The sequence below is a fragment of the Juglans microcarpa x Juglans regia genome, chromosome 8D (genome assembly GCF_004785595.1).
Source record: "Juglans microcarpa x Juglans regia isolate MS1-56 chromosome 8D, Jm3101_v1.0, whole genome shotgun sequence".
NCBI lineage: Eukaryota > Viridiplantae > Streptophyta > Magnoliopsida > Fagales > Juglandaceae > Juglans > Juglans microcarpa x Juglans regia.
The window spans coordinates 33,043,931-33,058,924 of record NC_054608.1 but is presented as its reverse complement, the minus strand read 5'-3'; the positions used below and the strand labels follow the sequence as shown (position 1 = coordinate 33,058,924).

General features: G+C 32.6%; 1 protein-coding gene across 1 annotated transcript; it reads right to left on the bottom strand.

The window, feature by feature from the left end:
- Nucleotides 1-109: 109 nt before the first annotated feature.
- Nucleotides 110-2,032, bottom strand: LOC121242445 (putative F-box/LRR-repeat protein At3g18150). The gene is made up of 3 exons (XM_041140299.1): nt 860-2,032; nt 538-744; nt 110-322 (listed from the first exon to the last, which is right to left on the bottom strand). The coding sequence occupies exons 1-3, from the start codon at nt 2,030-2,032 to the stop codon at nt 110-112; spliced, it is 1,593 nt and encodes a 530-aa protein (XP_040996233.1).
- Nucleotides 2,033-14,994: the final 12,962 nt, after the last annotated feature.

Below are 14,994 nucleotides of genomic sequence, written 5' to 3'. Positions count from 1 at the left end.
TAATTTCTAAAAAAAATTGGTATCAATAACATTCTAAAAGATGAGTTGAAATAATGAGGTCCACCAAGATGCAAAATTTGCTAGAATATTTTATGTAATTACGTAGCAGCTAGCCTTTAGGTAATGAAGGTCGACCAACATATTGAAATCTCTTCAAGATTTCTGCATTCTCATAGAAATATTTCTTTAGACTCTTTTTATCTGCAGATCCTCTTAAGCTTTCAATCTGGACAGTCTTCAGGCAATGCCGCCAACATGGAAATGGTAGAAGTTTGCAACAGTTGGTATTCTCCACCTTATAAATAGGCTTTTTATAGGAGAACTGTAAGTAGAGCACATGTACAGTTAATAGTTATCAAAATGAAAAATGATATTTGCAGTCATATGATTTGTAAGTCTCGTGCATTCCCTTTGGAAAAAATGAATAAATTTGAGATCCATATGAAAAAATTATTTTTTTTAATGGTGGACCTCACTTTTTTTCAAAGGGAGTGAGCAGGACTTGTATACTCTAAAACTGTATCTATTATACAATACCTTGAAAGATATGTTGTCTATGTAGCTTGTTGCCTCCCCCCACTCTATTATTAAACTATCAAGAAGAGGAGAAATCCAAAGCAATACATCCACAAGTTTGTTCATTCTTGACATAATAGGTGGCTCGTCTAGTTGTAGCTTCAATTGCTTGACATTATATGATGGGGAAGGTAGGGTTTGCCTCAGTTCTTTTGGAATAATTGAATCCTAATTGGCACATTGAACAAAAAACATTTAGCATGTGAGAAAGAAAAGAAAAGAAAAAAACCAAACAAATTAAAGAAATCAATGAGAGAATCAAATAATAGGAACCGGAAGATACCTTGGCAGTGCTAATATCCAATGTCAATGATTTTGGATCGCTTAATTTTCTGAGGAACTCGATCATTTTATCATGCGAGGCTGTCTCGGGGATTGAACCAACAAAAGTGAGGCAAACTTTCAATACTTTCAAAGCCTTCAAAGAAAATGATATAATCTGGCCATTATAGGAAAGATTTTCTAAATTAGGAGTGTCAATGTCAACTTCAACAAGATTCTGGCAGCGGTGAAAAGACAAGCTCTTCATACAATGACCTGAAATCTTAATCCTTTCCAACATGAAGCAACGAAGTAAGCATAGTTCTTCAACCAGTAGAAGTTCAGAAAGAAGTTTATGCAACCACCTATCTGTTACAGCATTTGTTGAAAATAGCAGTAACTTCTTTAGATTTTTGCAAGTCACTATGTTGAAGATCTGCCATGGCTCAGGAAAGCTAAGACTGCTCTTGATTATCAAAGATTGAAGTCTTGATGCTTGAAGAACAACAGTCTTAAGATTACGATTGAATCCTAGCTCAAGGGCCCTGAGTTTAGGAATCCCAGAGAGTTTGATGCTTTCTAAACCATTACAAGCTGAAAATCTCATGTCTTCCACCACAGGACAACCATCAACTAGATTTTGGATTATTTTATCCCTTACAGGAATTGTGTCAAATACCAACTTTTTCAAATTGGGTAAGTTGATATCTCCAGAATTAATTAACTTCAAGTTGCAGCCATATAAACACAATTTGGTTATGGATTTTGAAACTAGAACACTCTGGTGCAAGTTATAGTGAGGAGAATACCCTGATTCAGTGTGAAGGTTCAACTCTTTGACATTAAGCTCAAGTACATGACCAATGCAACTGTTCACAAGAGCCAAGAGTCCTTGTTGATGTAAGGTTTGTAAGGATATGTAAAGTTCAAACTTTTGTATATATAGCTCCTGTCTATGGCGGTTGAGTACAGTTCTCTCAACAGAATTATATAATTCCTCGATTCTCTGTTGCTTGGGTTCTGTATCATGAAACAATTCTCTGTCAAATTTCAGAAATGGGAATGAAGTCCAGGCCATATTCCATGTCTTGGACACTATACTAGATTGAGCTATTTGCTTAAAAGGAATGAACGAGAGAATGTGCTGCAGAATAGGTTCCGGCAATGCGGATATTCTGTCGAGTTCCTCCTCCATTATGATAATTTAGAACAAAATTTGCTTCCCTGCACAAGGACTGTTGCTCATCAGTTTCTCTATTTACATGTGCCTCTCTAAATTTAGAATTTTCAATATATCATACACAGAAAAATAGGCTTCAGCATTTTTTTTATAACCTCTTTCTACCAGAGACAAAAGTTTGTTAGATTCCATCAAAGACATAATCTGATAATGACACCAACAACAATGTACTCAGGAATAAACAGAGTAATAGACACAGTTTTAGGATACGCTGCACATCCTAAGTCTGCAAATATCATTTCTAATAAACAATTGAAGTAAAAACATTTTTTTTTTGTAGAGTTTATCAGAATTTCATAGCTCTGAATCTATCTACGAAAAAGGAAAAACAAAACGAGAGAGGAGACCCAAAAGTACAGAATTTATGAACAAAAAGTGGAGAAAAGTTTGATGTGATTTGATTTTATAGGTTCATGATTGTAAAACTCTTTTTTATTAAGTACCACATCAAAAGATGCAAACTTTCTTTTGGTAATTCTCTTTACAGACGCAACACTTCTCAAGATTAGATGGGAGGCCAAAAGTACTGAACTTGGGAACCAAAAGGCAAAAAAAAAGACATTCTACCATTATATAGGAGCCAAGAGTAAGCTTTTAGGTTGCAGGATAATAAAATACCTTGGAGAACAGGACCATGAACCAGCAGCAAGAACAGTACACGGTTTTATGAAATTCTTGGAATGGTGGCAAACGCAAAACCCAAAAGAAATTTGCTCCTTCGAGAGCTTATATATATATAGGGTGAGAAAGAGAGTCTCCTTTGCAATAGAATTCTATCATATCAGGAAGAATAAATATAGATAGAAGTTATTATTGAAAATATCTATTTTACATATATGATGTGACATCATTTAGACCACACATCTCTTCAAATAAGTATTGGAAATAATCAATTAAAAATAGTTATATAGTAAATGCAAATTGTGTATTGCTACAATGACTTATCTTTAATATTACTCTATCAGGAATCTTTGTTAAAGAGCGGGATTTCTACCTAACTAGTTGGATTGAGATACATGCACGTCTTCCTTCTGAGTAGTTTTTTTTTTTTTGAAATACCTTTTGAGTGGTGTTACATCTACGTTTTAATAGTCACATTTTATCAGTATTTTTTTTAATTAAGGTTATATAAATAAAATCACAAGTATAGATAAGATTTTTTTTTTTTTTTTTTTGAATTTATACATTTGAGTAGTGCTACATGTATATATAACTTTAGGTATATATACTAATTGAGTATCTATTACATTTTATCAAAATTTTTTTTTTAATTTAAATTTTGAATTTTGGATTTACAAAATTTTCACCATTTTAAGAGTTGACACCTACCTATCGTTGTGCGAGTAAAATTATAAGTATATATAGTATCTTTCTTATAGTATTTCACCATCATCACCCTATTTCCTCATAATTCGTCCAATGGTCACAGATACGTTACGAGTAATCATCAATGATGCATTAAAATCTTCTTGATTCCTGATTGATTTAAGTATCGAAAAAACTCATTTAATACTAAATTCTTCTTTCTTGGAAAAATTATAAGAAGTTTCACAAAATTTCACACATATCTTAAACATATATACCTTTCAATATGTTTAGAAAAATTATACTCATCATATCTATATTATCTACAACAATCACCACATATGTTTTTTTTTATTATTTTTTTCTCTTATTAAATATGTGGTGTAAAAATGATGAGTAAAATAACTCAATTAATTTAATAGGAATAAAAAAAATATATGTAGTACGTGGTGTGTGAAATGACAAATAACAAATCTCGTTTGTTTAAGATATGTAGAGTTAGTTGTTAGAAAGCTCAAATACGGTTTTATAGTTGTATGTGGCCATCTTTTTCCACATAGAGGACCTATTCAATTGCCTTAATTAGTCTTTAATATTGTATCTATTTCTTTATATTGAACCATCTAATACTCAAATATCTAGAGATGATTTGTTCATATATGATAAAAACAGTTCAGAGATATTATCGTATAATCAACAAGAAAATCAGATTTGAAGTTAAACAACAAATAACCGAAACTGTTTACATCGTAAGTTTCGAAAACAAATATACATTTATTGAAAGAATAATTTTATTTGAAAGTTTTTACACCGCACATCATATATATGGTATGTAATTTGTCATTTTTATCCTCTATTTTAATGTTTAAATATGTGTGTATTTAAATAAATGGAAAAAAAATGACAAATTATATGTTTGTTAGATGTATGTAGTGTAAGGTTTTTTTGTAGTATTTTTCTTCTGAAAAATGTTATTAAAAGAACTCTTCTGAAAAGTTTACAATTTTAGCCTCTAAATTATTAATATACATTCCACAGCTTTGCCACAGCATGTATGGGCCACGCCCTCTTAACTTTTGAACGATCTCTTGAAAATAAAAGATTCCAAAAAATGAAAGAAACAATAATGAAACAAGAGTCGGGCTATTTGGGCGCTCAACTTGACCGCTAAATGAGTGTTTTTATTTTATTTTCACATTTTTTTAATATATTTAAATATTTTTAAAAAGTAAAAAAATATATCAATACATTTAAAACTACTTCTTTAATCACTAAGTAAAAAAAAAAAAAAAAATTGACCAGCAGTCAATTAGAGTGGTCAAACTAGTGGGCAAAGAAGCTTTACCCATGAAACAAATATGGTCATTTAGTCAACAATATTTAAGTGAAGAAAATGAAGCAGAATAATGCTAGATACAGTTTTAGGATACGCAAGTCTTGCACATTCTCTTTGAGAAAAGGTAAGGTCTATCATTAAAAAAATAATTTTTTCATTTGGATCTCAAATTTATTCACTTTTTTTAAAAGAGATGCACAAGATTTACACATATTAAAACTATAAATATCATTTCTCAACTACAAATAGTGCGAAATGAACAACAATTGCTAATTGGATTTGGCTCTTTTGACATTGGATGTATGAGCTCTTATTTGGAGGGCAATCGTCTTCATGCATGCTTGTTCTAGTCCCAATGGGCCAATAATTGGGACTATTTCGTTTTGCAGCAACATGCGAAGGTCACCATCTTTTGCAAGGTGATATGCACTCGGAGTCCACTCTTTTGGGAAGGATGTGAATTAATTTAAAATCTCACCTTTTTTTTATTTTTTAAAAAAATACTAGATTTACATGACCCATCTCTTGGATTCCAAAAGAAGTTTATGATTTATGATTTATAATTTATAATTTCATGATTTGTTAAAAAAATTCTTATGACTCAGAAATCCTTTCAAATTGTATGATTCTCATACATCTCAGTCAGTTCATATTATTGGGTGGAACTAAAGAATCGAGTGCCAGAGATTAATCCTCATATGATAAGGTATGAATCATATGTTAGAGCTGAATTCATATAATAAAAGTGGTTTATTATAAGTGGAACCAAGCTTCATGACAATTAACATAAGGTGTTTTGCCAATTGTAGTTGTAGTCATTAAGGGATATCTTTTTTCCTTCCCTTTTTATCTATCTCTCGCTTCACCTTTATAGGAGAGGGAAAAAGTTTTCCTGAAATCTTTGCATTAATTTAAATATTTAAAGTACAAGATATAGATATACAAAGTATACACATGAATTTGAGGGAATCTTAATCCTTTAATAGTTCTAAAACGACCCATTTAACTTTGTTATAAGCTGTGTGAATAGAAAATATTTAATTAGATGATATGGATGACTAATCTTAATTTTTAATATTGTGTAAAGAATTGGAGTGATTTATTATTCAGACTTTCTAACAAATATCTCTCATTTTGTATTTCTTTATCTTTTTGGATGTAGTAATAATAATAATAATAAATATTAGTCTATTTTTAAGGCAATGCTTGGTTTCTTAACGAGTTGTGTAGATAGGGTTTGATTTGACCATGAGATCAACCCAAAAAAATGAAAAATGATACTTGCAGTTCTAAAGTGTGACGCTCCTAGACTTCGCTTGGGATTGGATGGTGTCTGAAGCGTTGAGACATGCAACACAAGGTTACATGCCCCTCGTATATGACAGCTAACATGCAATGCACTTAGCATGTTTCTAACAGTATGTAATAATCACAGCGGAACAATTAAACTAGTAATGGTTTGAAAGTATTTGCCAATCGTAATTGTAATCATTAAGGAAAATCTCTTTTCCTCCCCCTTTATCTATCTCTCTCTTCACCTTTATAAGAGAGGGAAAAGTTTTCCTGAAATCTTTGTATTAATTTAAAGATTTAAGGTACAAGATATAGATATACAAAGTATAAACATGAATTTGAGGGAATCTTAATCCTTTAATAGTTCTACAATGACCCCTTTTACTTTGTTATAAGCTATGTGAATAGAAAATATTTAATTAAATGACATGAATGACTAATCTTAATTTTTAATATTGTGTAAGGAATTGGAGTGGCTTATCATTCAAACCTTCTAACAAACATCTCTCATTTTGTATTTCTTTTTCTTTTGGATGCAATAACAATAAAAAATATTAGTATACTTTTAAGGCAATGCTTGGTTTCTTAATGAGTAATAGATTATATGTGTAGATAGGGTTTGATTTGACCATGAGATCAACCCAAAAAAAAATGAGAAATGGTACTTACAGTTCTAAAGTGTGACGCCCTCAGATTCCACTTGGGATTGGATGGTGTCTGAAGTGTTGAGACATGCAATACAAGGTTATACATTCCTCATACATGACAGTAACATGCAATGCACCCAGCATATTTCTAGCAGTATGTAATATTCGCAACGGAATAATTAAACTAGTAATGATTTTAAAGTACCAAAACAAGTAATATTAATCCTAAAAGTAGTTCAAAAAAAATTCATACAAAATGAGGGTCTTAAAGCCTTGCCCCTTCATAAAAACTTCAAAAATATTGTTTTTCATAATCTAGAAGTTTCACTTGTCTTTCTTCTTAGTATCTTCTGAATGTCCTGAAAAAGTTTCAAAACATCACTTATAAATTTTTCGACTGCCTTGAGCCGATCTACTAGGACAGTTCCGCAGATCTCATGGGACTCTTTGGGCTTTCCTTAACTATTGGGGCCTCTTTGCGCTTATACTTTCCTCAAATCACGGTTTTCTATACCTTCTATGACATATATCATTCCAAGGGTAATGGTAGCAAAAACTACTATAATAAGATTTCAAGAAATCTCAACAAGTTAAAAGACGTACACAGAGATAACATAAGCATGTATAAAGTAAACATGAACATAGATGTATGAGCATGATCATGCAATTTTATCAAAACATGCTCCAATCTAGATTATGTTTGTCAAAAATACTAAACTTGTAACACGTAACAATTTGCTAATTATTTTTTAATCATTTAAGGTCTTGTTCAATATTACAATGTATGGATACCTCATGGCTACCCTTATGAACCGTGGCTTTCGTGCTAGTTATTGCACTATGTCAATGGCCTTTGACCAGCTGTGAATACATCATTATAGAGATGCTTAGGCAAATCAAAATGCCTTCGCCATGAACTTACAATATGATATGACAGTTCACAATTCACCTTCGTCATACTTTCAATGTGTTGTATCCACTAGCGTTAGACGCTACTATTTCATTCCAAAATTCTTTAAAATGAATTCATTTGACGTTCGTTGACTGTATTTTGTCAACTTAAGAGTTACCACTCTACTTTAATCACTGTAGAGTGGGCATGAGAGTTCTATTAGAATATTTCCTCATCCTAACATTAAAGTCATGTCAAAACGTATTAAATGAACACTCAAAACATAACATGTTATCATGATGTGGCGTGTGAACTTAACATATAATCATGGCATGACATATGATTATAGCATGTAATCATACTCAATATTAAGTGAATTCAACATGTGAATGACTTGAAACAGTTAGAACATTAGGACATATAACACATGGGCATAACATATGATGATTCAACATGACATTTAACAAAATTTACAATGGCCAAACATGTCATATAGGTGAAATTCCAACAAGCATATAATTAGACATATCATGATAACCAAACATGTGCATGCGTTAATATGGCATGAAATCGAACATACAATGTAACATGTAATGGCTTACAATCATGAATTGATACAAACAACACATATGTAGCTTTTACACAAAAATATGATAACATTATCCAATGGTAAGTTAGAGGCTAACTTATAAAGTCCTGAAATTTAAGAATAATGCAAATGAACAAGCAAGTTGTAACATATGTTCTAAGGATTAGATTCTTGAAGGGAAAAAAAAAAATTCTAAAATCTAAGCATTTAACCCGTGCACTAAAGGATCAAAAGTCCTAACCCTAGTTCGCTTTTAAGGGCCATTCGACCTTCCAATCTCCTCTTTTGTTTTTGCTTTTTTTTTTTTGGTTCACATATATACATACCCACGGCAAGAGGCCTTAGTGAGGCGCCGAATGACAATAAACTTGTCACCAAGCTTCATCTTTGAAATTGACAAAATCCTAATAGCCGAATGTGTAACAAATCATACTTGTGTGAAACCCTAATGGCTGGATGTACTAGGAGTTTACACAACATTCTAGGTCTTGTATTCTCACTTGTTAACTCAATGGAAATATTCCATGAAATCCTAGTGATGGTCGACTATCACTCATGCATGCAAAGGGTTTTCTTCAAACTATTTTTCTTCAATTGGTTTTAAGAAACCCTAGAGGCAAGACTATACTTAAATTGGTTGCCTCATCAAGCATGACCCATTCTCTTATGGCCGAAATCACAATATCATTCATTTCTCCTTTCGTGCTTCTTACAACACATGAAATCACATCAACCACTTCTTACTCTCACAATGCAAAACCTCTAGACTTATTCCCCTTTGAGATTTTTTTATGATGTGCATTAGAAGGAGTAGGGTTTTGAGTTTCCTTATTGTGCTAGGCTCCATGAAATGCTATTATCTTTCTACACCGATTCTTCTAGTAAGTGAAGCGCGTGTGTCAGTTGGATGCGTGGAAGAATCAACTAGGGTTCTTCCTTTGGAGGCTTAAGTGAGAGTGGAGGAGGAGAGGAGAAAAATCTTATGAATGACATAATGGCCATTTGGTTTCTTCTTAGGGGTGTAACCATGAGCCATAAATGTTTTCCCCCTAAATACCCTCTCACCCACCGGTTCTTTCTCTCTTACATCCTTATGATTATTTACCTAGTGAATATTAAGAGTCTATTTGCATGTGTGCCATGCGTCATGCCCTCTCTTTCATTCGTTGTTGGATATTTTTGAAATCACAAGCCCATCTATCGAAAACCTCATTTGTTTGTTTTTCCCTCCTCATTTCTATTTTAAACCCTAGGAACCATGGCATGGATTCCATGTGGCATGACCCTTGTCTAAACTGTGCACTTTTTCTTCTTCTTCTTCTTCTTCTTCTTATGATTGCCTTCTAGAAGCCCTAAAATTTTTTTTGCATGAATGCTAATGGCATTGGCCCTTAAAAAACCGAAACATTCTTCTTTCTCTTCTCATCATTGCCTTCTAGAAATCCTAAAAGTCTTCTTGCATGAATGCCAAGTGATGTGGACTTTTAAGAAACTGAATCTCACTTCTTCTTCCTCATAATTATTCTTCTTTGAGAACTTAAGACAAAGAACTTAAGAATCATCTTGCATGTATGCCAAGTGGCACTAACTGAAACTTCCTTATGTCATCTTCTAAATTATTCCTTCGGGAACCTAAGAGTTTGTTATACAAATGGTGCCAAGCAACAAGTATTTGCTATTATCAAAACCCTAATCCTCCATTCTAGGACTGAGCTTTGACTCCGAATGCCCAACTTTGAGCTCAAACTTTGACCAAAGTTAGAGGCCAGCCAATAACTCCCAATCGAAGCGAATTCTGACTTCGATCGAAGTTGTCGGAGCTAGAGTTGGCATTAGAGCCATAGAAGAAGAGAGACATAGAGAGATAGGAAGCTTAATGGGAATTAAAATTTCACCAAATATTCATCCGAAATCTACACAATGCCTAGATCACATGTATAATGTGAGGAAGCTTCTATGACTAAGGTTTCTTTGTTTTCAAACATTTTTATTTGTAACTTTCTTGAATCTGGGTTTCTTCCATTTAAGCATACCCTACAATAAATACCTATGACTCTCTTTCTCCCCATTCATCAACAAATAAAAAATCCAAGTTGTTTCTCAAAACCATCTGGCCCCCACTCCCTTTTCCAGATGCTGAATCTTTTAATTTGTGATAGGGGTGGTAGTACTTTTCATCATGAAGAAGATCAAGGAGAACTATGGAGCAGTAGTCCTTGTTCATCACCAACAAAATCAAGAAAGAACAGGAGTGATAACAAGAACAGTAAGAACCCATATTCCAATCATGGGCTTGACAAGTTTTTAGCACCTTTGAATGATCTTAAAGAGAAGAAGAGCAATATTTACTCACAAGTGGACACCCTAGATATCTTTATGGTGCACTTTGTGTACTCTTACTCAAACAATTGCGTTCCAATATCGGTGAAGTCCAAGAACAACAAGGAAGACAAAACTAAGACTAGGGATGGCAAAGATTACGAACAGACACGATGTAAAATCTCTGATGCTGATTTGAAAGAAGAAGTGAGTCGAAAAAGAAGAGGAAGATATTGAGGAGAACGAAATGATTAGGGTTTGGGTTAACGAAAAGGTAAAAGATGAACATATAGGAAAAGAAAAGCGACATTGTTTTAAAACTTTCTTAAAAAGGTTGAATGAATTCGGTCTTGTGGTTGTGGGGGCTTGAATGCGTCATGTGGGTTTACAAAATAATACCCCAACTGTTAGGCTACTCAGCCTTCTATCATATACGTTACAATATAAAATATATTAAGTGTATTAATTGGAGTAGAGATTGACTTCAAACTAGTCGGGTGTCTATTTAACTTTTACACCTGCTAGTAAAGTTCTAACACGTAGGGGACTTATTGAAATTACAGTGTACATCCATTCTACCATATCTCTTCTCTCTTCTCCCTTCTCTCTTCTCCCTTCTCTCTTCCCCTGTCTCTCTTCTCACATCTATTTTCCTCTCCTTCAACTGAGCACATTTTCGTCTCCCTCGAACCCAAGCCATTTTTGTCTCCCTTGAACAAAGGTAATTTTCAAAGCTTCACCAAAGAACATTTTCATCTCCCTCAAACCCAGGCCATTTTCAGAGCTTCAGCAGAGGCCATTTTCATCTCCCTCGAACCCATTTTTCTTTGAACCTGTCTCCGTCAAACCCATTGTTCTTCAAACCCATCTCCGTCAAACCCATTGATCTAGAACCCACTCGAATCCACTTGATTTGTAAGTTGTTTATTTGTTTATTTTGCATCTAAAGATATGTATCTTATGATATCTTATATTCTGTTTGTTCTACCAACAGACTTGATCCAGATAAACTATATTTGACCTTGTAGCACAGTTTCATAGAAAGGTATTAAGGAGCTGATTTTTTTTCATTTTTTAAACATTTCCAAGGCAATGGCCGCAGGGGAGCAAGCCACACATATATGGGAGATTTTTCAGAGTAAACCTCTATACAGATATGTATAAATGCATGCGGTTCTCCCCTCTACACAGATCTCTCAGTGCTTGATTCTCCCTTCTTTCGAAGCAAGAAAAGAGAAGCCTTTACACAGATCGTATTTTGCTGTAAAAAAAAAAAAAAGTGAAGGAAGGTAGAGGGAGAACAGGTAGGGGTGGGGGAAGAGAGGGAGTGAAGAGCTGTAAAAAAAAAAATTTTCACTTTTGTGTAAGTGTATGATGAATTTTGTTGAACTGTCTACGTGGCAGCTTGTAATTTGTGGGTGTAAATTGAAGGAAAACACCCGACCGGTCTGTAGGCGCTCTCATTGGAGTATTGTTCAATTTCGATCTTCGACTTTGAACTTTGAACTTTTCAACACTGACACAGTTGGAGTCAGAGTCGAAATTGGAGCAAGTGCCAGAGTTGCCGAAGTCTTTGCCCACTCTTACTCCCTTCATCATTGTTCCCTTGAAACTCAAGAGGCACCCTGTGTATAGGTGTCATGTGGCGCCATCCCTATGGTAGTCGAATCACTCCTCCCTCTCTCTTATCATTGTTTCCTCTTGGGAACTTATAGAGTTATTGACCCACTAGCACAGAGTTGCCAAGTGGCGTAGACTATGGGGGTGGCGTGTGCATTTTCTTTTCCCACTCAATCAAAACTCACACCATCTTGTCAATAGGAAGTGGGTTGGGTGAAACCCTAATATAATGGGTCCTTGTGACATGTGTAGGTCTCTTTCCTTAGGTCTCTTCATCTGTTTATTGGCACCCTTTTTTTTCCAAAGTAATGCGTGATATTTACATACTCTAGGACTTATTTAGCATTACTAAAAAAATTTAATTTTTTCTCTTTTCTCAATGGTGGATGGGCCATCTACAGTTTTCGAGATCCCAAAGAGTTGCCCATGCTCCACCATTGTCTTCACTAGTTGTTGATGTATCAGAAGCCGCTTATGTTCTATTTCAAGTCATGCATGGGCCTTTTGTGTCGTGGTTGCTACCCATGTCTTGCTTGGGATCTACGTGCCACTACACCTTTGTCGCTCCATCGCCCATGCCCACCTTACTCTTGTATTCCTTGATTGTCGATCTACCCATTTCAACCATCATCGTCCATAATCCCTGGGGTGCGAGGTCCACTCGTTTATAAAACAACGTAATTCCCTTTGAATTAAGTTCTTTGAAAGTTTGATCTTTGCACTGTGCATTATCACAATATGTTGTTGCTTTTCAAAAAATTTAGAGCTCTTATACTTTTACTAAAGGGAATTACTAAAGTGAAAAACTATGACTTCCATAATATTTTAGACAATTAAATCAATATTTTTAATGATAATCCTTTTCTTGATACCTAATCAAATAAGAAAACATAGGACTAGACCATAATTTGGCTTCATTTTCCATTTATTTTATTTTTGAGTGATGCTACCATGCTCCTAATTTATACTACTCATTTTGTCCCTTGACGTGGCACCACACGTGGCTTATTAAAAAAATATATATTAAAACCAAAATGATGCCTGAAACATAAAAAAGATGAAGATGAAGATCCTAGATTCCCTATACTCTTTTTATATTGAGTTTTATTTTTAGTTTTTTAAATTTTTTGGTGTCAAGTCAAGGGACAAAATGAATAATATAAATTAAGAGGTATAATAACATTACTCTTTTGTAATGAGGTTACTGTTGGGCTCCTACTCAAAGTGTCATATCATGAGATGATGTGAAGATGATGAGAGTTAGGATAATGAATAGATTTTTTTTTAATTAATACAAATTTATCTTAAAAAAACAAAGCAATGTCTTCAATGATGAGGTCATTCTATAAGCTAATTGGAGTCATTTTTTTATAATTTTTTTGGAGCTTTTGTTTAAACTTGAGGCCCTAGAAGTAAAGTGAGAGCCCTAGAAATACCATACTAGTTTTATCTTTTCGTTTCTGCTGAAGTATTTAGAGTTATTGCTAATAGTATTACACTTTGTATTTATCGCTATTGATGTGAATATTTGGATAGGAGTAAACCTTATGATGTTTATTGTTATTTATCAAATGCTCGATAAATTCTCTCTGTTTAGATGATTCAAACTTTTTTTCTTATTGGACAATCAAACTTTTATCATTTAGGTCCATAAAACTTTGAAGAGTGTAATTCGAATCGTAATATATATATATATATATATATTTATATATGTATGTGGAAGTTCTACAATCACAAAGTAATTTATAAAAGTAAATTCATAAACTAATATAGTTTCATGTGATATATTAGATTTACTTTACAATAAAAGTAATTTTACAATCTGACGTATCTCATCAAGTTACGCGAGTTTATAAGTTTATTTTTGTGAAAATTCCTTTGTGGTCAAATCATTTCTCATGTATCTATATGATTTATTTTATTATAAAATCGGTGTGTAGAGTATACAATTCACATTACTTATGACATGTTTGAGGTTGCGTTAGGAGTCTTAAAAAATGTTTAAATAGCTTTAAAAGCTTTTTATTGAAAAAATTAAGTTGTTTACGTGTTACATATTAAAGTACTTTTTAATTTCAAATAAGTTAAAAAACATGTTATTATTTTGGTACTTTTCCTCAAAAAACGTACTTTTTTAGATAATGGGGAATGTAGTTCTAATTTTAAAAATACAGAAATTGGTAAAAATATCCGTACAACTTTAAGATAATTATAATTTTTAAACTTTTATGGATATGTTCATAATCTTTAAAAATATAAAATGATTGTTATTTTTACTTTAAAAAACATTTTTTTAATTTGTTTCCAAATAAACATAACATGCTTGAAAGTGTTTTAAACATATGGTTACTAAACAATATATAACTTTTAAATAATAAAATTTATTACTTAAGTTATAAGCTATAAGCCTTATAACTATAAACTATATTTTTACCGTAATCCTAAACATGCACTTAAATGAAAAAAATTGATATATAAGATTTAAATTTTAAAATTTATTTTCTAAATCAAATTATGTCAAGTAAATATTTTATTAGATATATTTTATTAGATATATTCTATATACTGACTTAAGAATATAATTTTTCTTCAAGTAATATTTGTAGATAGTTTAAGTGTTAGGGTGTGTGTGGATGTTAAAGTGAGTTGAGTTAAGTTGAGTTGTGATGATAAAATATTGTTAGAATATTATTTTTTAATATTATTATTATTTTAAAATTTAAAAAAATTGAATTGTTTATTATATTTTGTATTGAGATTTAAAAAAGTTGTAATGATAAATTGAGATGAGTTGAGGTGAGTTTGGTAACCAAACTCACCCTTAATGTTGTGTTTTTTAACCTTGCAACATTGTTTTACATTTTATTTCAAAATTAAAGATGAAGTTAATTGATCCGAAATTAATTTAGTTATAAA